The sequence below is a fragment of the Ovis canadensis genome, chromosome 1, assembly GCF_042477335.2.
Source record: "Ovis canadensis isolate MfBH-ARS-UI-01 breed Bighorn chromosome 1, ARS-UI_OviCan_v2, whole genome shotgun sequence".
NCBI lineage: Eukaryota > Metazoa > Chordata > Mammalia > Artiodactyla > Bovidae > Ovis > Ovis canadensis.
Window position 1 is genome coordinate 41,769,099 of NC_091245.1, and position 24,804 is coordinate 41,793,902.

At 39.7% G+C, this 24,804-nt stretch overlaps 1 protein-coding gene across 3 annotated transcripts in view; it reads left to right on the forward strand.

Moving 5' to 3' along the window:
* The first annotated feature begins 3,959 nt into the window (after nt 1-3,959).
* Nucleotides 3,960-24,804, forward strand: part of LEPR (leptin receptor) — a 160,481-nt gene continuing 139,636 nt past the window's right edge. Inside the window, exon 1 of one of the 3 annotated variants that reach the window (XM_069593900.1) lies at nt 3,960-4,222. Coding sequence is in view for 2 of the 3 variants with exons in the window: in XM_069593911.1 (XP_069450012.1) it covers nt 4,168-4,222 (55 nt within the window). In the remaining variant the exon portion in view is untranslated. The remainder of the gene's footprint in view (nt 4,223-24,804) is intronic. The other 2 variants (XM_069593911.1, XM_069593885.1) reach the window with 2 other exon arrangements.

Sequence of the window (24,804 nt, forward strand, 5' to 3'; positions counted from 1 at the left end):
TTCCCAACTTGGAACCAGTTCATTGTTTCACGTCTGGTTCTAACTGTTGCTTCTTGACCATATACCGGTTTTTCAGGAAGCAAGTAAGGTGGTTTGTATTCCCATCTCTTTAAGAATTTCCCACAGTTTGTTGTAATACACACAGTCAAAGTCTTTAGCATAGTCAATGAAGCAGAAGTAGATGATTTTCTAGAATTCTCTTGCTTTTTCTAGATCCGACGAATGTTGACAATATGATTTCTGGTTACTCTGCCTTTTCTAAACCCAGCTTATACATCTGGGAGTTCTCTGTTCACATACCGTTGAAGCCTAGCTTGAAAGATTTTGAGCCTTAACTTGCTAGCATGTGAAATGAGTGCAATTACATGGTAGTTTGAACATTCTTTGGCATTGTCTTTCTTTGGGATTGGAATGAAAACTGACATTTTCCAATCCTGTGGCTACTGCTGAGTTTTCCAAATTTGTTGATATATTGAGTGCAGCACTTTAACAGTATCATCTTTTAAGATTTGAAATAGATCTGCTGGAATTCCATCATCTCCACTACCTTTTTTCATAGCAATGCTTGCTAAGGCCCACTTGACTTCACATTTCCAAGATCCTGGCTCTAGGTGAGTGACCACACCATTGTGGTTATCCAGGTCATTAAGACCTTTTTGTATAGTTCTGTGTTTTCTTGCCACCTCTTTCTCATCTCCTCTGCTTCTGCTAGGTCCTTAACTCTACATAACTCTATAGATAAATTAACCCTCCTTAAAGGCAGCACAGGTCAGAAGCCCTTTATCAAGATACAGAGATTCTAAATGCTGTCCCTGGCTATGTTTACCGTGTTTCTGAGGAATGCCAATAATAAATAGCTTAATAAAGGTCAGTTAAGATTGAAATTTGCTTTGGTTTTTTGGTAGAAGAAATGCCACTTGCTTAGAGAGGTTAAGTTGCTGCATGTAGGGCCAAGTTGCTGCTGAGTATTATTCTTCCTGTTGTCCTAATAACCCCAAATGGCATTTCTCTTTTGTGTGTCTAACGCAGTGTGGGTTAAGATAACGTGGGGAGCTGTAATTTTACTATCTTTCTTGAAGTCTTTTATAATGTGAAGATACTAGGTAGATCTGTGGCTGAACTCATTACTAGGAACAGTTAATACTTGTCTTCTGTGGTGCTTTTGGTGATTACATTAACCTGATAGAGAATTTCTTTAACTGTGCCATCTTTACATATTAGCAATTTTAAGGTTGGCAGTCTCTAACCTGAAAAGGAGCTTCCCTGGTGGTTCAGTGGTAAAGAACTCACCTGCAATGTAAGACTTGGGTTTGATCCCTGGGTCAGGAAGATCCCTGGAGGAAGAAATGGCAACCCACTCTAGTATTCTTCCCTGGGAAACCCCATGGACAGAGGAGTCTGGCGGGCTACAGTCCATGGGGTCACAAAAGAGATACGACTTAGCAACTGAACAAGAACAACCTGTCAAGATGTTGACAAGATGTTTTTCTAAAACACATGTTCCATTTCTACAAATAAACAAGAAATGTCAACTTAAGATGGAAGACTAATTGCTTAATGACATATTTCATATTAACCTCCTAAGAAGTGAAACTCTTTTAACACTCTAAGTACATAAAGTCTCCAATATGAAGACTTAATACAAAAATATTAATATTGAGGAGTTGATTCTCTTTAAGATTTCCATGCTTAACTAAATCTTCTGAGGATAAGTTGTTTTCCAGTTAAGAAAAAAATTATGTCCTCTCAAGTAATTTGGGGAGAAACTATTTAGCCAAATGAGATTGCATAATGACCAGAGGTATTAGCCGAGGGGCTGGCTGTATTCCTGTCTGGGATACCACTTAGGGCAGGGGGATGGGGGAGGAGGCATTTTCTGCATTGAATAGTGTGTGTTTAATTTTGTAATAAAATGCCATTTTGTTTGCCAAAGTGGCTGTACCAGTTTGCATCCCTGTCAACAATGTATGAGAGTCCCATTTCTACATCACCATCGGTACAAGGAATTGACTATAAATAAAAATGTATAATATGGATGATAGGCAACCAAATCTCATTTTCCGATACTATTCTCCAATAAAAAGAATTGGATCTTCTAGGACAAATGGTTGATGTTAGCATCATGGAAAGAAATAAAAGGTAACCCTGCTATATCTGAAGATGTGCCTGAAGTGTCAGAAAGTAAAGAAGTGCTCAAAAAACAGAAAAATCCCACAATAATGCGGATGTGTTAAAGTGAAGCCGGAGCTAAGAGAAAGAGTTCCCAATGGCCAATTTTGAGTAACAACAACAAAAATAAAGTAAAATAATAAAAATAATAAGATATTAGATTATAATCCAAAGGATAAAATAAGTATCCACTGATATACATAATTGATTAAATAAGCAAACAAGCAAATAAGGGGAGAATAGACAAATCTCCTGTACGGAACTCCGAATTATTTGTCTTTAGGTTTTTTGTCTTCAAGGAGGTGGGAGCATAACACCTATTCCTGATGCATGAATTGTACATCAGTCAGTCAGTCAGTTCAGTTGCTCAGTCGTGTCCGATTCTTTCTGATCCCATGAATCGCAGCACCCCAGGCCTCCCTGTCCATCACCAACTCCCGGAGTTCACTCAGACTCACGTCCATCGAGTCAGTGATGCCATCCAGCCATCTCATCCTCTGCTGTCCCCTTCTCCTCCTGCCCCCAATCCCTCCCAGCATCAGAGTCTTTTCCAATGAGTCAACTCTTCGCAGGAGGTGGCCAAAGTATTGGAGTTTCAGCTTTAGCATCAGTCCTTCCAATGAACACCCAGGACTGATCTCCTTGAGAATGGACTGTTTGGATCTCCTTGCAGTCCAAGGGACTCTCAAGAGTCTTCTCCAACACCACAGTTCAAAAGCATCAGTTCTTTGGCGCTCAGCTTACTTCCCAGTCCAACTCTCACTGTACATAGTGACTTCCAAAAAGTACAGTATGGAAAGGGGAGAAAAAGGGAAACGGCACAGTGCCGAAATCTGATAACTACACCCTCCACCAGGAGGGCGAAGTTCACATTCTCAACAGTTCATACTCTGAACACGGTGCAGCGAGGATGATACTTGCCTCTCTGGTCCTCCTCACTGAAACACACAACCCTAGTCTAGTCATGATCAAACCTCAGTCATCTTTCAGTCTAGGGACATTCTATAACGTACCTGGCCTGCACTTCTCAGATCTGTCAAAGTCATAGAAAACAACAAAAAGTCTGAGAAATTCTGAGCCAAGAGAAGATTAAGGACACAAGAACTAAATGTCATGTGGCTAGAATCTTGAGAACTTCTAGAAAAAGGGCACTAGTTTAAAAACTAGGGAAATCTGAATCAAGTATGGACTTTAGTTCATAATTATGTATTAATATTGATTTATTAGTTGTCACAAATGACCCATACTAAGCTATTAATAACAGTGAAAACTTGGTCTGGGGGAACAACCTGTGTTATCTTAGCAACTTTTCTGTGAATCTAAAATGATTCTAAAATAGAAAGTTGACAGTAATAATGGATACTAGAAGAGGAGTAATAGTTTTGTCTCACAATCTTGGAAAAAAGAGAGTTGGAACACAGTTCACATTGGGCTGGTACCTATATTTCTCTCTGGTGTGGGAGGAAGGAGATGACCTTTGCTGGGAGAAGGACTGAACCAAAATAGGATGTGCAGCTTGTTTTGTTTTGCTGTCTCATTGCTCTTCCTGGGAAGGGCTGTAACTCTACAGAGTAGACTGTTTTGGAGGATGACATTTAACAGTTCCTTGGTGCAAAAGGTGGTGATGTTCAAACTCAAATACCTGTAACATCCAGTAAGGTGGACTAAATGAGTAAAGCAAGTTGGTTATAAGAAATTTTTGCTAGGACTTGCCTGGTGGTCCAGTGGTTAGGAATCTGCCTTGCAAAGCAGGGGACATGGGTTTGACCCTTGGTCAGGAAACTAAGATCAGACATGCTGTGACGCAGCTTGGTCCACATGTCACAGCGACTGAAGCCCGTGTGCTGCAACTACCAAGTCCGTTCGCCACAAAAATCCCATGTGATGCAATGAAGGTCTTGCATGCTGCAACTAAGATCTGACATGGGCAAATAAATATATAAAAAAAGGAATGTGGGAGCACGAGGAGCTGTAGCAAATAAAAGAAATGAACCTCAGATGAGAAGACAGTGGCTACTCGATCAGTGCTGGCTGATTTTTGCTATTCAGGAAGGTAAGCTAAGATGCCTTATTTCCTGATATTTTAAAAGAAGCTGTAAATTCAGGTTTTAAAAAATAATAATGTGGAATGGTCTACCTTTTTAACATTGGCAACTAATTTAGAAAGTTTTTGTTAAATATCATGCGTACCCAAACTGTGCCAAAAGAAGTAATTCTGTAAATATGGTTGTCACACTGCCAGTTTGCAACCACTCTTTATAAACCTGGGCTCTACTGAGCCAGGCAGGTTAATCTCAAGTAACCAGAGTGTTGTATATAAAATGTGGATTTAGTCTATGTCCTGGCTATGACAAGACCAATCTGTGGGAATAAATGCCTAAGCTTCTTAAAAGTTTCAAACAAAGATAGCTGGGTGGTACTGATGGCTAGTAGAGTAAGTAAAGGTCAAGAGCTATAACATCACAGGGTGTGTTTAGGGGACTGGATGATTGAGATTCATCAAGAGAAGTTACTGCGCTAGAAAGTTATGTTGGAGCTAGATTATGTTGGGACTGGGCATTTGGACTTGAAGCTGCTGGCAACAGATGACTATCTCTAGGTCATCTCGAAAAACCACAGAGCAGAAACCAGGCACTATATGGAGAAATGTGACATTAACACCTGGAATTTCTAGGCACAAAGAGAAAGCAGAGTATATTAATATATTGAGTCTAGTTTGAATAATTGGGTTTAGATGAGAGTGTTCATTATTGCAATCAGCCAAATTGTGTGTGTGTGTGTGCACGTGCGCCCATTTGTAGTTACTAGATTTGTGCATAACCTTTCTAACTGGGCTGTGCTGGCCCACGTGGGCCCTGTCAGATCAGCTCCTGTGGGCAACCCCAGCTTTATAACAGTAAGCAAACTATACATTCATTCTCATTCTCACTCCTCTCTCCGTACCTCTTGAACCCCTCCAAGGATTACTGCCCTGATCCAGAGCTGCCAAAAGGGAGAAACCCATGCCTGACCTGTGCACTCAGCACACAGCAGTGATATTTGATGTAAGATTAGGTCAGACTCAGCCAGGAGCCTTTTGAAATACACCGCACAGCTAACAAAATGAAAAAAGTTTGTTTAGGGGCAAAACATTTTCCTCTCTTCCTGGCTGTCCCTTCTCACCCTCCCTCAGGCGTCCTTTCCCCTAAATTCTAGTTCACAATTTTTATTTGAAGCTCTTCACATTCTACTGGGCCATTAGACGAGCACTAACGGCTCATCAAGCACTAATGATGAGCATTATTTCTCCCTAAACAAAAGGATTATATTTCAAACTCTTATTGTTCTAGGGCTTGCTTTTTAATAGCCCACAGGAGGCTGAAATAACTACCCTCACCTTACCACCACCATTAAGGAGATAATATATCATTTCTAGGATTTATGATAAGCTCCTTCCATTGTGATTAAAGCACAAAAGCTAGAGGCCAGGAAACTAGCAGCTATGTATTTTAAGTAGAATTTTGCTAATGGTTGGCTGGTCTTTTCTAACAATGAATTAAGGTAGGTGTTTTCCACTCATTGGTTCTAGTTCTATCCAGTAAGGCAACTCAGAGCAGCTCTAATTTCATTTCCACACTACAAAAGAGCATTTATTAATAACAGCAACCATTAGCAACTTCATAAAGTTCTAAAGGAATAGAGTAAGTCCCTGGTGGGGCTCTCTCTAATCCCTAGGTTCCTTAGCAAACAAGCCAACAGAGAAAAACATCTGATTTTAGTTGTGGTGATTTACCACTGATAATCCAAAATTGCTTATGATTTATAATGAAGATTAAAATTTATAATGAAAACTTTTGTATATAATAGGAATTAAACTTTACATGAAAACTTAAATGATGATCATCCTTGATATCCAACAACGGCATGAGGAATGGGTCCCACTCATACTACAAAAATGCCCAAAGTATTTTGTAATAATTGAATAATTGGGAACATTATCAAGGACTATTTGAAGTCAACTATGATGATGAAAGTGGATAATTGAGACATCTGATAATCATTTGGGGGCAGTAAACAGGATACAAGTGATGCTCAAGACAGTCTTTCCAAAATGAGGTTTAGAAACAGCTCTTGAAAACAATTCCCATAGTGTTCTTTGTAAGTGGTGATAAAGAAAAACAATACTTGTGATGATTGGTAATCAAGTAATGTTGGGTTAAAAAGCTACCATTTTACAACCAAACTGCCCACTGATATAAAGGTTTCTATTTATTTATTTATTGCTTTTTTAGAATTATTATTTTTTATTGCAGTATAGTTAATTTGCAACATTACATAAGTTTCAGGTGTTCAACATAGTGACTGACAACTTTTAAAGTTATACTTGATTTAAAGTTATTATAAAATATTACCTATATTCCCTGTGCTGTATAATATATCCTTGTAGCCTATTTATTTTATACATAGTAGTTCGTACCTCTTAATTTCCTACCCTTACTTGCTCCTTCTCACTTCCTTCTCCCCACTGGTAACTACTAGTTTGTGTTCTATATCTGTGAGTCTGTTTCTTTTTTGTTATATTCACTAGTTTGTTTTAATTTTTTGATTCCACATATAAGTGATAACATATAGTATTTACCTTTCTCTATCTGACTTATTTCACTAGCATAGTACCATCCAAATTCCTTCATGCTGTTGCAAATGGCAAAGTTCCTTTCTTTTTTATGGCTCAGTGATATTGCACTGTAAATATATGTACCACATCTTTTTTGTCCATTCATCTGTTGAAGGATTCTCAGGTTGCTTCCATATCTTGGCTATTGTAATTAATGGTGCTGTGAACCTTGGGGTACGTGTGTCTTTTCAAGTTTGTGTTTTTGTTTTTCTTCAGATATGTACCCAAGAATGGAATTACTGGTTCACTTATTGCTTTGATTATACTTACTTTGCTTCTGTGCAAGGAGAATTATACTTATGGTAGGATCCATTCATTTATTCAGCGATTGCTTATTGGGGCTTCCCTGGTGGCTCAGAGGGTAAAGCGTCTGCCTGCAATGCAGGAGACCTGGGTTCGATCCCTGGGTCAGGAAGATCCCCTAAAGAAGGAAGTGGCAACCCACTCCAGTACTCTTGCCTGGAAAATCCCATGGACAGAGAAGCCTGGTAGACTATAGTCCATGGGATCGCAAAGAGTCGGACATGACTGAGCGACTTCACTTTCACTTTCTGTGCTAGGAAAAAAATGTAAAATGAAGAACATTGTGGACTTGGTCCCTGACTTCAAAAATCTATAGTAAGAATAGGATTACAGGGTCAGGGTATGGAAAAACCAAAAAGCAAAATAGAGACTCAGACACAGAGAACAGATGTATGGACACGGGATGGATAGGGAGGGTGGGATGAACTGGAAAATTGGGTTGACTTATGCACACTAATATGTGTGAAATAGAAGGCTAGTGGGAACCTGCTGTACAGTGCAGGAAGCTCAGCTCGGTGCTCTGTGAAGACCTAGATGGGTAGGGTGTGGGAGGAGGTAGGAGGGAGATCCAAGAGGGAGGGACATTTGTATAAGTATAGCTGACTCCCTTTGTTGTACAGCAGAAATTAACACAACATTGTAAAGCAATTATACGCCAATAAAACAAATGAACAAAAAACCAAAAAGCTAATCTTTGAGGTGAACTGGAAACCACTTCTATTGGTTCAATATGCCCACAGTCTGGTTTAAAATTTCACTTTTCCCCAAACCATTATCTTGACAATACAGCCCCAGGAAGTATTAGGGAAAGCAGTAACAAAATTGTGGCTGGTCTTGTGCCTTTATAATGTTTGCCTTGCTTGTGACCTTTGTGCATGATTGCTTTTGCCCACGTGGCTAGTAAAAAATGATCTGGTTGACTTGTTTTTCTGAAAGACCTTTGTCCAAATCTTTGATGGGCAAACAGAGAATCATGTTTTCAAACAGAAACTATTTACAAATAAAATTCCATATTGTCTCACTTTTTCAGTAAGATATGGACCAAAGTTGAAACAAGCAAAAGGCAGTAATGAGGAGCTAAGTTGGACTTTTAACGTTTAGAGGAGGCGTACCTTCTTAGAAATTTAACATTGAGTTATTTTTCTTTGATTTAATATCATGGCAATTTAGCAGGCACGCAGTCATTCAACATATATTTATCAAGCACGTACCATATGCCAACCACTGCTTATTCTTTATTAACATAACTATAACTATTGAGGAGACAGAGAAGAATAATGGAAGAGTACTATGAAGGTCTGGGACACAGAGCTTTAATGCAAGATATACAGGGAAGGCTGTATGAGGAAGTAATATCTTTAAGCAAAGACTTGAAGGCTAAATAGAAAATGGTCTTGCCAATAGTGAAGAGAAGACATTTCCAGGCAGGAGGAGCAGCATGGGACAGAGTATATTTTGACTTTAATAAATTTCATACTGTGAAAAATTCCCAAGCATCCTGTGATATGAGAAAAATCTCATCATTTTACCTTAGGCTGGCTAGAAATGTGTCAGGCAGAAAACATCAAAGAGGTAGATTTCATCTCTCTGACTGGTAAACAAAATGCTTGGAACTCGTCCCCAGCACTTGAGGTCAGTTTGCAATTACTGTTTTTCGTCATCCCAGATGAATTCCCAGACTTTAGTAATCTAGTAAAACTTTTTTTCTGCCTTTGTAAATAGAGACGCTACTATGAAATCTGGCTCAGAAGATAAAGCAAAGAGCAACTAAGGTCTTCAAAACATGGTGTAAATATGAGGATCTCCCAAACAGTCATCAAAAACAAAAGGGACAAAATCAGTTCACCAATGGTGTGTTAGTGTGAGGTAGTAAAATGAAGCAACTCAGATGAGATGCTGTAATTTATAAACAGGGCTGTCATCTGGGAGAAGGCGAAGGGGGCAGGAGCCAAAGAAGTGAATGTGAGGTCATGCCTTCTGTCCTTTCCTTTTCTGTTTTCACACTATTCAACTATATTTCTCTGGGTCATTTAGCTGTGGATATTGTATCATCTATCTATCACCTATACACACACACACACACACACACACACACACATATATATTTGTTGTTGTTTAGTTGCTAAGTCATATCTGACTCTTTTGCAACACCATGGACTGTAGCCCGCCTGGCTCCTCTGTCCATGGACTTCTCCAGGCAAGAAAACTGGAGTGGGTTGCCACTTTTTTCTCCAGGGGATCTTTCCGACCAGGGGTCGAACCTGCATCTCTTGCATCTCCTGCATTGTTGGCAGGCAGATTCTTTTCCAATGTGCCACCAGGGAAGCCCATATTTTATTTATATATATAAAACCATCATTGATGCTTAACAATACAAAGATTTCTTGCTAACCCGGAATTACAAATAGCCCTTTAGTTTGCCAGACTTCTGAAAAGAGTTCATCTTTGAGCCCATGGAGAGTGGGTAAGATGGTGACAAGAGTTTCTCCATGTGCTTCTCTCACCCCACTGCTGCAGCTTAAAGCACGCTTCCTACTGCTGGTTAGTCAGCACCTTTGGGAGATGGAAGAAAGTACATCTGTTCTTTTTTTTTTTTTAACTTTTCATTTTATGTTGGAGTATAGCTGATTAACAACGTTGTGAGAGTTTCAGATAGACAGCAGAGTGATTCAGCCATATATATACATGTATCCATTCTCCCCCAGACTCCCCTCCATTCAGCCTGCCATATAACATTGAGCAGGGTTCCCTAGCACATGTGTTCTTATTCATAATCTCAGCTTTATTTATTATTTATTTATTTTTTTTTAATTTTTATTTTTACTTTATTTTACTTTACAATACTGTATTGGTTTTGCCATACATTGATATGAATCCACCACGGGTGTACATGCGTTCCCAAACATGAACCCCCCTCCCACATCCCTCCCCATAACATCTCTCTGGGTCATCACCGTGCACCAGCCCCAAGCATGCTGTATCCTGCGTCGGACATAGACTGGCGATTCGATTCTTACATGATAGTATACACGTTACAATGCCATTCTCCCAAATCATCCCACCCTCTCCCTCTCCCTCTGAGTCCAAAAGTCTGTTATACACATCGGTGTCTTTTTTGCTGTCTTGCATACAGGGTCGTCATTGCCATCTTTCTAAATTCCATATATATGTGTTAGTATACTGTATTGGTGGTTTTCTTTCTGGCTTACTTCACTCTGTATAATCGGCTCCAGTTTCACCCATCTCATCAGAACTGATTCAAATGTATTCTTTTTAACAGCTGAGTAATACTCCATTGTGTATATGTACCACAGCTTTCTTATCCATTCATCTGCTGATGGACATCTAGGTTGTTTCCATGTCCTGGCTATTATAAACAGTGCTGCGATGAACATTGGGGTACATGTGTCTCTTTCAATTCTGGTTTCCTCGGTGTAATCTCAGCTTTAAAAGGGGCCTCAGAGAACACCTCACCTGATGCAGTGCCTTATTTGCCTAAGCGTGTATGTATTAATAAATTGACTGTCAGTTGCCCCTCCCCAGCCCAGAATAGTAGTTCACTATTTCTTGAAGTAGCTAATTATCTTTCTGACAGCTGCCATCTTTAAAGGTTCATCTTAGTATCAAAGTAAAGCCCATTTTCCTTTAACTTCTGCAAAGAGCAGAAATAATGCTATCTTCTACTTCTAGGGAGTAGAGCTGTACCAAGGATTTTCACACGCATCGTTTCCAGTGCCCCCAGTAGTAGTGGCAGGAAAGAATCAACATGCGTATTTTATAGACGGGGAAACTGGCGCAAGGTCACACAGTTAAGGGGGGTGGATCCAGTCTGGTTAAATCTAACACCTGGGCCTCTTCCTCAACACCAGGCATAAGTCTTGTTCCAAATTGGTGTATTTTAAGGCATCTCTTATGATTCATGGGGTCGTAGAGTCGGACACAACTGAGCGACTGAACTGAACTGAAGGCATCTTTTAAACTCTTCTTAGTTGCTTAGTTTGTATCTTATATGCATGCTTTCAAATGCTCTCAGGAGAAATTGTTGCTGTATCTTTATAAAATGTATATATAGATCAAAATAAAAATTATTCATTCCCAGAAAAATGCACACAGTACTGCAATAGCAATGTGAGCATTGCAAAGAGCCTTCCTCGAGTCTTTTATTAATGGGATTTATTCTTAAACAATAATAGCAGCATACTGGTTAAGGCAAGGATTTAGGTAGGTTTAACTTCTGATTTCAACTCTGATAAGCTGTTGGACTCTGGACATTTTATTTCTCAAATTATTTAGTTTTCTCACGTATAACATGAGGACTACGATAATGATATTGTTGATGAATTGTTTTAAAACTGTTGTGAGAATTGTTTTAGAACTGTTGTGAGAATTAATCTATGTAAAGAACTTACTATGATGCCTACCACTGTTTTCAATAAATGATAAACATATCATCTCTTTAAAAAACTTTTTATTTTGTATTGGGGTATAGCTGATGAACAATGTTATGATAGACTCAGGTGAACAGAGAAGGGACTTAGCTATACATTTGTATTTATCCATTCTCTCCCAAATTCCCTTCCCATTCAGGCTACCACATAACATAGAACAGAGTTCCGTGTGTTATACAATAGGTCCTTGCTGGTTATCCATTTTAAATAGAGCAGTGTGTACATGTCTATCCCAGACTCCTAATTATCCCCCCGCCCCCATCCTTCCCCTGGCAACCATAAGTTCTTTCTCTAAGTCTGTGAGTTTCTATTTTGTAAGTTCATTTGTATCATTTCTTTTTAGATTCCGCATATAAGGGTTGTCATATGATGTTTCTCCTCCTCTGTCTGACTTACTTCACTCAGTATGACAATCTCTAGGTCCATTCATGTTGCTGCAAATGGCATTATTCATTCTTTTTAATGACTGAGTAGTATTTCATAGTATATATATATACCCCATCTTTTTATCCTTTCCTCTGTCAGTGGACATTTAGGCTGCCTCCATGTCTTGGCTACTATAAACAGTGCTGCAATGAACATTGGGGTGTATATATCCTTTTGGAAAATATCAATATTATTATTTCTTTATTTGCAGTAATCCAAAATCCCTATGACTGTTGTCAAGCCAGGCTTACCCTGTACTGTGTCTGTAAATATAAATTTCAGACATACATAAAAGAAAAAAATTTAATCTGTGTTAAATTTCATCTAGCCAACAGTTCCATCTGGAATCTTGTTTCTGTCAATTAATAACTTAGTAATCATTAGTAATACTTTCCCGGAGAAGGCAATGGCACCCCACTCCAGTACTCTTGCCTGGAAAATCCCATGGACAGAGGAGCCTGGTAGGCTGCAGTGCATGGGGTCACTAAGAGTCAGACACAACTGAGCGACTTCACTTTCACTTTTCACTTTCATGTATTGGAGAAGGAAATGGCAACCCATTCAGTATTCTTGCCTGGAGAATCCCAGGGACAGAGGAGTCTAGTGGGCTGCCGTCTATGGGGTCTCACAGAGTCGGACACAACTGAAGTGACTTAGTAGCAGCAGCAGTAATACATTCCAGTTTTATGTCACCTGAAAATTGTTAAATGTATTTTCAGTGTTTCATCTGAGTTGTTGCTAAAAGCCATTACACGATGAAATCTACGTTTATTTCCATTTAGTTGAGTTATGCTGTTCTGTATTTGTCCCCATTAACTTACATGGGTCTCAGGATTTTGAGCTTGTTCTACAGCTAGGTATGGAATTTTCTCTGTGCTTTTCTGTCTATATCACACACTTGTTCTATCCCTTACTGACCCCTTGAGTTTTAGGCTGCCTTTGACCTACGATTCTGTAGATCTCCTGATATTGACATAGCTGAATCTATTAACTAAATTCTGGAAGGGAAATCAGGACACTTGGGGCTGAGCACTCACTTTCCCATCCACGTACTTTAAACTCTCTGCAGCTCCCATCTGTATGGTTGTCAAACCCAGAAAATATTTGCCCTTTCCTTTCTTTCAGTGTTACTGTGAAGATGAAATAAAAAATGATGAAAGATTAAAGAACACTGTGTCCTTTAAAAAAATGGCAGCATACCATTTATAGAGAATTTCTCATTTAGTAATTATCAAATCAGCTAAACAACTAAACATTAGCAAAATAAATGTTTCAGCAGGGGTGCAGAGATGCAGATGACACCAAGTCTGTGTTTATCACCCGTGTTTTACTCATAGACCTATACTCACTTGCAGCCTCATTAAACAGATATCTAACAGGCTTGGTTCTTTCATTTCCTAGCCCATAGCCAGGTATAGGAGGCAAGTAAATTAAAAGTAGTGAGGTAGGTAAATTGGAAGTACCAAATCAGGCAAACCGAAAGGAGCAAGAAACAAATAATCATTTCAAAAGAAAAAGAGAGATAAAAGAATTATAAAAATTAGAGTCCCCAGAAATACCGAAGTCTGGGACCATTAAGTAAAGGGGAAAAGTAGTCTTGAATAGATGACTAGGCTTCAAGAACATCATTGGGTTATAATCTAGTATTGCAATGGATGTACAGAACGATCATTAACTCTTGTGTTGGACCTATGTGTGTTTACCTGTTTAGTTTTATTGCGATTTTCCTTTGGAAATCTATCATTCCCAAGTTGTACTCAGTTCCAGTGGAACCATCACTGAAGTGTCCTCTCCTCTCCTGGATAAGATTGAGCATATGTTCCAAGCCAGGTCAGTTGACTTGTTTTCTTGCAGGAATTTGGGGGTTGAGCAGAGTGATTCAAAGTTAGGAGAACTGTTTTATCCAGTGGTGGTACCCTGAATAGATGGTCCGTTCGTCCGTTCCACGTGGACCCCAGCTTCCTTTGAACTGCAGAGTCCCTAACTCTTCAAGGTTGGTCTTCCAGTTTCCCTTTAACGTGGGGGTACTAACCTAAAACACTCCAATAAAGTACTTTTCTTGCTTAAGTTAGCCAAAGGTATTTTGTTTGCTGCTCACAGTGTGTGATCTGTTACTGACTCAGATTCATTAAAGGAAAAGCTCAATTTTGTTCTATATGCCACAGTATTTGTAATAAAAATTTAATAATTTCCATATAACTTTGTTAAAATAAAATTTAAACATTTTAGCATTAAAGGAATATTTTAATTCTAAAAAATTTACTAATTTCCTAACCATGTCAGATAAATGGTTTTTATTTCAGACAGATCCAATGAATGATTACATTTTATTTTGATAGCTTGAGTGTATCTTGGTTAATGTCTTTTCTTAGCATGGCTCTGGTTAGCACCTTGTTTAAATGATGACTGATGTCATAGAATGATTTGAGGACACAACTAAATTGGATGCCTTTTAGTTGTGGTCAAAATACTTTGAACACTCTACAAATAATCTGCGTCTCTTTTGTGTCCTGTGCTAAATTCTAGGATAAAGCAGTCAACAAGGTGATGCATTCCCAGCACTTGAACAAACTTGTGGCCTAATAGCCTCTTTTTTTTTTTTCTTTACTTTACAATATTGTATTGGTTTTGCCACACATCAACATGAATCTGCCACGAGTGTACATGTGTTCCCAATCCTGAACACTCCTCCCACCTCCCCACCCCCACACCATCCCTCCGGGTCATCCCAGTGCACCAGCCCCAAGCATCCTGCACCCTGCATTGAATCTAGACTGGTGATTCATTTCTTATATGATATTATACATATTTCAATGCCATTCTCCCAAATCATCCCACCCTCTCCCTCTCCTCTATACAAAATGAAAGGAACAGCTGCCTTTGCTCACGATCAGCTCATTGTCCATGTCTTTGGCTGGGCATTTCTCCCACCTAAAAGTCTAATATCTGACCTTTAATCACATCATTTGGTTTGATCCCTAGGTTGGGAAGATCCCCTGGAGAAAGGAAAGGTTATCCATTCCTGAATTCTGGCATGGAGAATTCCATGGACTGTATAGTCCCTGGGGTCACAATGAGTCAGACACAACTGGACGACTTTCACTAATACCCATCCTTATCCCATTCTTTTTTCAAAGTCTGGGTCAAATAGCTTATTCTCCATTAAGAGTCATACATTAATAACAACTAACACTTATTGAGGAGACTGTCAACCTCTTCATATCATTTATTTGTCACAATGCATTATGAGATATTTATATGACTCTTTAGAACACTATTTTATGGAAGTATTGGAAAGAATTAAAGTAAATAAAATTTAATTAAAAAATATCAAATTCAGTATGCTCAGAATTATTGATACCTTTATTTAGAATTATCTAGAATCTAAAATGTAAGGTGAGAAAAACAATTTTCTATCTGTGCATCAGAATTGTCTTGGAGGGCTTTTAAAAAAGAGAGTTATCTGACATTCTCAAAAATTCGAGTTAAAAAACACGCAAGCACACAGACATAGAATACAGCACACAAAAAAATTTACCCCAAATCCCACCTTGTTTTTAAAAAAAGCATTTATTTATCTATTTATTTGATTGCTTTGGGTCTCAGTTGCAGCATGCAGGATCTGTGTTGCAGAGTGAGGGATCTTTCGTTGGGGATTTCAGAAGTTGCAGAACATGAGCTCTGGAGTGTTTGGGCTCAGTTGCTCTGAGGCATGTGGGATCTTAGTTCCTGGACTAAGGATCAAACCAAAGTTCCCTGAATTGCAAGGTGGATCCTTAACCACTGAACCACCAAGAAAGTCCTCCATCTTCTATTCCCCTCCCCCTCATCTTAATGATAATCATGAAGAGCACTTGTTGTGTTTCCATTAGGTCTTTCTTTTTGTAACTATAACCGTTTAAACATAATTTTGGGATAAATGTTACCTTATCCTTGAGATCTCCCCTGACTTCCTTATTTAAAACTATAACCTACTTTCATTCCCTCTCCATGATGCTTGTTATTTTTTCTATAGAATTTCTCACCTTCTACTTAATGACAATTTAATTCATTTGTTTTTCTCCCCCAAAGTGTCTCATTTCCCACTGTCCCTCTCATCCCTGCCACTAGAATGTCAGCTCCAACAGGGCAGAGAGTTTTGTCTGATTCGTTCATTGCAGTATCTTCAGCCCCTAGAAGAGTGGCTGGCATGGAGACAGGGCTTAATAGTCTTTGTCAAACGATAAATAGATGAATGAGTGAAATTGCCAAATTGTTCTTCAGAAATGCCACGCTATTTCCACTCCTGCAAGAAGAACAAGGCAGTGTCCACAGTAGATATTTTTGTTGGGTAGGACCTTGAGGCCTTGCTGGAATCCTTCCTAGGATCTCTGTGGAGGGTATTAGGAGTCAGGAGCCTTGCAATCCTAAAGCAGCTTGCAGCCCCTGGGAACACTTGGCCAACAGCAGGTGAGGGCAATGCCCTGCAGGAGACTACCTGCCCTCAAACAAGTTCAATAGGAATGTTTTAAAAACATGCCCAGCCAGTTATTGGTTTCTGCATTTGGGCACATAACTTGTCCACGTCAGTTTGGGAGCTTGTTTAGGACTGTGTTCTGGTTCCTTTAGTTTACTTCTTTCTACCACCACCCAGACTGACCAATTTTTGAACTTTGATGAGTTAGAGTACTGCTTTCAGTGCTATTTAGTCATTTCCCACAGCTCTCTACCCCTTTAGAATAGCTTTTAGAGTAACTTGGACCATTTTGGGTAGAGTACATTGGATGACTATTTTCGTGCAACTAAATAAATGGACGGTTCCTTGGTATTAGTAATGTTCAAAACATGCAATCCACATTCATATTATTCAACTGCAGGTTGTTTTGAAGTCATTCTTTAATTACAGAATTTCCAAATCAGGACCTATATCTGAAAATAGATATTTGGAACTCATTACACAAAAGATCATGAAGGGCTTTTTATAAAAATGAAGAGGGGAAGCAAAGTTGAGTGGAAAAGCACCAAGGCTAGGATTCAGGAGATCTGAGTCCCACAGGCGTCTTTGCCCATTATTAGCCCTGCAGATCCCCCTATTTGGTTGGGAAATGAGGTTCATCCTAATTCACAAGCTTTCTTGTGAGGAACTTTATAGTTTCCCACATGCATGCATATTTTATATATGTGAATCACAATGAAAACTGTAAAATTATATTGCATCTAACAGGCTGCACAAATTTTATTAAATACTGGAGAATGATGGTAGCCCAGTAGAGAAAGAGAATTTGAAGGGTGTTAGAGCTCATTTTCTCAAACTGTTTTATATAACACACTACTTTAGTGAGAGGTGTTCAGTCAGTTTTTGCTGACTGCCAACAGTATTTCAGTGCCTTATCCTCCATACACATTTATTTTCATGCTTAAGGTCTGCAGTTCAACAACTGCTGATCTGGACCAGGCTGCAGTGGGTGGTCTATTTCAAAGTTCTGGTCACCAAGAGTTCATTCCAAGCTACTGATTGATTTGGCTCAGTCATACTGGAGAAGTGGCTAACCAGGACAGGTCCTCAAGGCAAATAAAGAAGTGAAAGAGAGAAATTGATCTGTTCAAGAATATCTAAGGTCTCTGTTCTAGTCATATCCTTAACATTGCATTGACCAAAGCAAGTCATATCTCTAAGCCCAACATCAAGATTTGGAAAGTACATTTCACCTATAGTAAATAGAGAGGGAGTGACTCTTTCCTACAGATTAACCCAAACTTTCACAGATGTCCTTTGGAAAAAAATGGAGCATATTTAAAAGAGGTTGGCAATTTCTTAGATATTCTGGACTAAATAAACTTGTTTGTTTTTGCTTTGCATAGTGGATCCTAAATTTATGTGGCCATAACATCTTTCACCTGCACTTCACAAAGCCTATTTATATTTCATGGGCTAGATGTTTGCTGAATGTACTTTGGAAAATGCTGTTCCCAAGTATCAGTATTAGTATCAGTTCAGTCACTCAGTCGTGTCCGATTCTTTGTGATCCCATGGACTGCAGCACGTCAGACTTAAACTATCCATCAGCAACTCCTAGAGATTACTCAAACTCATGTCCATGGAGTTGGTGATGCCATCCAACCATCTTATCCTCTGTTGTCCCCTTCTCCTCCCACCTTCAGTCTTTCCCAGTATCAGGGTCTTTTCCAATGAGTCAGTTCTTCGCATCAAGTGGCCAAAGTATAGGAGTTTCAGCTTCAGCACCAGTCCTTCCAATGAATATTCAGGATTGATTTCCTTTAGCATTGACTGGTTTTATCTCCTTGCAGTCCAAGGGACTCTCAAGAGTCTTCTCCAACACCACAGTTCAAAAGCATCAACTCTTTGGTGCTCAGCTTTCTTTATTGTCCAACTCTCATATCCATACATGGCTACTGGAAAAACCATAGCTTTGACCAGACAGACCTTTGTTGGTAAAGTAATGTCTCTGCTTTTTAATATGCTGTCTAGGTTAGTCATAGCTTTTCTTTCAAGGAGCAAGCGTCTTTTAATTTCATGGCTGCCGTCACCATCTGCAGCCTCCCAAAATAAAGTCTGTCACTGTTTCCATTGTTTCCCCATTTATTTGCAATGTATGCAATTAAATAATTGTCAAGTACATTATCTTTGGATCAGATATTGACTCCTGGTTTTGAAATTATTTCCAGTATCTGGAATTCTTGTGGTAGACAGTAGGTTGCAGTAGAGTTGAGGGTTTTGTTTTTGTTTCAAAACAGAGAATGATTTACTGCAGAGCCATGCACAGAGAGTGGGTAATTTTTGCTCAGAAAAATCCCAAACTCCCTGAAGGGTTTCAGCAAAGCAGTTTTAAAGGCAAAGTGAGGGAGTAGAGTTGAGTTTGACTTTGGGAAGTGAAGATGGCTGTGTAACCTATGCTAACATAATAAAAAAGAAAAGACGTGAACTCTGGTAGGTTAGACCAGAGTGTCACTGACTGTTTTCATGACAGGTTCTGCACAAACCTAGTAAAAAAGAATACTCTGCCATCATGCGGTTAGGTCCCGGTTTAGATAATGCAGAGGATAAAGCCTCATCTTGGTAGGAGACACTACAAATGTGTGATTTGTAAGACTTATTTTTAACCTCTTTCCATTCCCAAATATTTTGCACACCTATTCAATGATGCCTGAGATCTCCAGCCAGGTGGCTCAGTGGTAAAGAATCCACCTGCCAATGTAGGAGACGCAGGAGACATGGACTTGCTCCCTGGGTTGGGAAGCTTCCCTGGAGGAGGAAATGGTGAACCACCAGTATTCTTGCCTGGGAAATTCTGTGGACAGAGGAGCCTGGCGGGCTGCAGTGCATACAGTCATGGAGAGTTGGGCATGATTTAGTGACTGAGCACACAGACACGAGGTTCTTTCACCAGGAAACAGTGCTCTGCATTGTATAGTGAGCAATAAAAAGTTGATTTATTAGTATGATTAAAACAGTCATACAATATACAAAAGTATAGTCAATGAATTAATTGGTACAGGGATTAGCTCAATTTGGATAAGAGTAGCATATTGATATGGAGAAGGCAATGGCACCCCACTCCAGTACTCTTGCCTGGAAAATCCCATGGGCGGAGGAGCCTGGTAGGCTGCAATCCATGGAGTCGCTAAGAGTCAGACACAACTGAGTGACTTCACTTTCTCTTTTCACCTTCATGCACTGGAGAAGGAAATGGCAACCCACTCCAGTATTCTTGCCTGGAGAATCCCAGGGACGGGGGAGCCTGGTGGGCTGCCGTCTATGGGGTCTCACAGAGTCGGACACAACTGAAGCGACGCAGCAGCAGCAGCAGCATATTGATAAGAAAATGGACCCAGGAACCTGAACTTAGAGAGGTGGCATGGAGTAAGTGTTTAGATGCCCCTGAAATTACTAAGTTGAAACCCTATGATGCCCCTGATGTGACGGTATGATGGGGTGGAGGCTTAGGTAGGTAATTAGTATTTGCTGAGATAATGAGTGTAGAACCTTAGTGAATGGGCTTAGTGTCCTTTTAAGAGTCCTGAGAGAGCTTGAATCTCTGCTGTTTTCCATGTAAGGATACATGGAGAAGTTGGTCATCTATCATCCAGAAGGCCCTTACCAGAACCTGACTTTGCTACACCTGATCCCATGCTTCCAGCCTCCAGAACTGTGAGAAATAAATTTTTATTGTTTAAAAGCCACCCACTTTATGCTATTTTGTTACAGTGCCCCAAGCTGACTAAGACAGAGGGGAAAAAACCTCAGACGGGCATAAGAAAAAAGAAACACACACTGCAAAGGCAACATGTTTGCAGGGCCAGTTGAAGACAAATAGAACTTTGTAATAAGGTGCTTGTCCCAGGCCCCGGTCTGTTTCATGGGATTTAAAGACTTATGTTTGTTTAATACTGACTTCTTTTAAAGTCTCTCCATTTCCAGAGGATGTATGATACCGAGTGTTGCTATAGCTTGACAGGACCTTAGTATGTTGGAATAGGCAGGATTTTTGAAGATACTGTATCCCAACACCATATTTTTACAAGTGAGAAAATTAAGGCGCAGAGAAGGAAATAAAGTTCAAAACAATAAGGCACAAATTTCTACTTATAAGATAAATTTAAGTACTAGGGATGTAATGCACAACATGACAAATATAAGTATATGTTTGTAATTAAGTATAATAACTGTAGACAAATTATCTTTCAGATATATAGCTTTCAAAATAATTCTACAAATAAAACTAATAGAATAAAATATACTAACAAGAAAAAGAAATATAAGAATTAGAAGGAAAGGTGAAATTCTAATTATGAGGAACTTATAACCATTTGTATAGAATACAAATTCATTACTAAAATTGACTACAAGTTTAGATAAGTTTGGCAAAAATTAATATTTAACAATCTATTGTATTTTTGTACAATGGCAACAAAAAGTTAGAAAACGGGCTGAAATTAAGAGGTACAATTCTATCTCCAATAGCAATTTTATACACAAACCCACACCTGGGAACTATATTTTAAACAACTACTTACAACATTTAATTCCTTTATAAAAAAATTGATACAATATTATTTGTCTCATAAAATCACACTGACACCAACTGTTACGGCAAATGTTGTATGTAATGCAGTATGTTATATTAATGTGTGGGGCTTCCCAGGTGGCTCAGTGGTAAAGAATCCGCTTGCCAGTGCAGGAGACATAGGACATGCGGGTTTGCTCCCAGGGTCAAGAAGATCCCCTGGAGGAGGAAATGACAACCCATTCTGGTATTCTTGCCTGGGAAATCCCATGGACAAAGGAGCCTGGTGGGTTACAGTCCTTGGGGTTGCAAGAGTTGGACAGGATTGAACAATTGCGCATACATATTAATATGTAACTTCATCATACACACACACACACACACCAGGCCAGGCCTCCCTGTCCATCACCAAATCCCGGAGTCTACCCAAACTCACATCCATTGAGTCGGTGATGCCATCCAACCATCTCATCCTCTGTCATCCCCTTCTCCTCCTGCCTTCAATCTTTCCCAGCATCAGGGTCTTTTTAAATGAGTCACTTCTTCACATCAGGTGGCCAAAGTATTGGAGTTTCAGCTTCAACATCAGTCCTTCCAATGAACACTCAGTACTGATCTCCTTTAGGATGGACTGGTTGGATCTCCGCAAGGAGTTCAAGGGACTCTCAAGAATCGTTTCCAACACCACAGTTCAAAAGCATCAATACTTCTGCACTCAGCTTTCTTTATAGTCCAACTCTCACATCCATACATGACTACTGGAAAAACCATAGCCTTGAGCAGATGGATCATTTTTGGCAAAGTAATGTCTCTGCTTTTTAATATGCTGTCTAGGTTAGTCATAACTTTCTGCAGTCGTGAGGTCTCAGAGTCGGACATGAATGAGTGACTGAACTGAACTTAACTGATACATATCATTCATACATATTTTCAAATGTATTTGTGTGTGTGTGTATCTGGCCATTAATTGCATGATTGGTGTTCAGAATACACACTATTTCTACAAATCAATGAGAGAAAGACAAAAACTGTGAAATGTAGTCAAATTCTTTGGGAATGCAAATTAAAACAACAATGAGGTCCTAGTTCGGTCTCAAGCTTGGTGTTAAAGATGCCAGGCAGAGAGGATACACTTGAGGTGGAGCTGTATTTGTTAGTTAGAATACAGAATCAGTTGGAATACTAATTACTAATTAGTAGTTTGTTGAGTTTAAACTCTTGGTTTAAAACTCCTTGGATTGGATTCCAGTTCTGTCACTCCGCATCTGACTTTGAACAATTTACTTAACTCCTAATTCTCAAAGTTCTTATCTATAAAACAGAGAAAAGCAATGAGAAAATGTAGGCAAAGTAGTCAGTACATTGTCTGGCACATAGAAAGAACACTGACAGCATGTTCACTGTTGCATAAATTTTGTAACTAGAGTATTTTGAGTGCTTACTATGGGCCAGGCATCGAACTGGGCTAAGTGCCATAGATGTATTATCTTTTTTAATCATCTGTGTTGTGATTATATCCATTTTACAAATGAGAGAATAGGCATGGAATAGAGATGAGGAAACCAGGACTCAGACTCACATCTGGTGGAATTGAAGTCTGCATGTAAAAGTCTCGGATTTAGTGCCTCCCACTGTTGCCAGAGGAGAGCACTGCACCTTAGGGGGACATAGATGGTCTACGAGGTTGCTTACATAAATCCTTTATTGCCATTGCAGGTGCGTGCGCACACACACACACACACACACAGCCTATTTCCCTTTCTGGTTAGAAATTGCGTCATTTTGCGTGTTTTCTGAAGAATAGATTAGTGACAATAGATCCTATAGTGCTTCTATTACCAGTCTGTACAGTCAGCCTACAATATTACTCATAAAAATGTTCTTTTGGAGCCACTGTGGGTCGCTGAGCATATCTGTAATTCTGTCTGTACAGAGAGTACCTCGGAGAGGAATGAGGATAGGGAACAACATAATTAAGCCTGTTGGGAAGCCCTCTCTATGAGATAAACTGGAGGTTCGGATGTGGGTATTATGATTTTGAACTCTGCTCCCTGATGCTCTATTTTGGAATCTCAGAGTTGTAAAGGACCTTAGCCAGCATCTTGCTTCAACTTTTCTCCTCTGCCAGAATCGCTCTGACAGTATTCCTGATAGTTATTGCCACTTGTGAGAGTTGGGGAGGGAGGTGCAATCACATGCATTTTTCATTTCAGTTTTTGACCTCCACTAACAGTTATTTTGTTCTTCTATTTTTGTTTCTGTAGCTTTCACTTCCTGATGAGTTCTGACTTCTAAAGCAGCATATAATAAATATGTCTTTTATACAGACAGATTTTTACTCTTTGAAGAGAATAATCAGGTTTCTATTCTGAGGCAGGTTTCCTACGGGAGAAATTGGGTCTCATTTTGTGCTCCACTATCCCTGGAGGAGGGAATGGCAACCCACTCCAGTGCTCTTGCCTGGAGAATCCCACAGATTGTGGTGCCTGGCAGGCTATAGTCCATGGGATCACAGAGTCAGATACAACTGAGAGACTAACACTTTGTGCTCCAGTATAACCACAGCATCTAGAATGGTGTGGGAAATAGGTACTCATGTCATTTCCTGGTGAATGACTGCATGTTTTTTCTACACTAACAGCTGCAATGTCTTGAATAATTCTTCATATGATATGGCTTCTAAATTTCTCATGGACTTAGCAATCCGTCTATGAACATGGTCTACTTTCTTGAAATCTATTTCTTTGCATGTGAAACATCACATATAACTATTAACTCTTCCTAAATGTGATCTCTAGGTGGTCATGGACCACATATTATCTGTAGACAGGTAATTGAGTGATTGAATGAATAAATGCTAAGGGTTGCTTTTGGCAGTTATGGGATAACATTTGACCCCATCACACTTGGCTACAACTGGTTGGAATAATGGTAAATATTTGATTTCATTTGGGCCAATTAGATTCCTCTCCTGGGGATATGGAATAAAAACCAAAATCTAGGGAGAGGACATGAAAGATCTAGCATTGAGGCTAGTTACCGCCTCATGGAGCAGAACCAGGAGCAACAGTGCAGTTCCACAGGGAGAAACACAATCCTATTGAGAAAGGACCACGTAGCTGCCTACAAACCATGTGGCTCCCCAGTGACAGGCTCCAGTTTCTATAAGGGTCGGCTGTCTCCACTTTGTGAGATCTCTGAATCCTTACAGTAATCACTGTCCCACTCTGACAGAGGGACACACACACACCCCTTTATTAAAGTGTGCTTAGGTTAGTTCTATTCCTTCCAAACTGTTACTGCATCAGTTCAGTTCAGTCCTCAGTCGTCTCCAACTCTTTGCGACCCCATCAATCGCAGCAAGCCAGGCCTCCCTGTCCATCACCAACTCCCGGAGTTCACTCAGACTCACTTCCATCGAGTCAGTGATGGCATCCAGCCATCTTATCCTCCGGCGTCCCCTTTTCCTCCTGCCCCCAATCCCTCCCAGCATCAGAGTCTTTTCCAATGAGTCAGGTCTTCGCATGAGGTGGCCAGAGTACTGGAGTTTCAGCTTCAGCATCTTTCTCTCCAAAGAACTCCCAGGGCTGGTCTCCTTCAGAATGGACTAGTTGGATCTCCTTGCAGTCCAAGGGACTCTCAAGAGTGTTCTCCAACACAACAGTTCAAAGGCATCAATTCTTCGGCGCTCAGCCTTCTTCACAGTCCAACTCTCACATCCATACATGACCACTGAGAAAAGCATAGCCTTGACTAGATGGACCTTTGTTGGCAAACGAATGTCTCTGCTTTTGAAAAT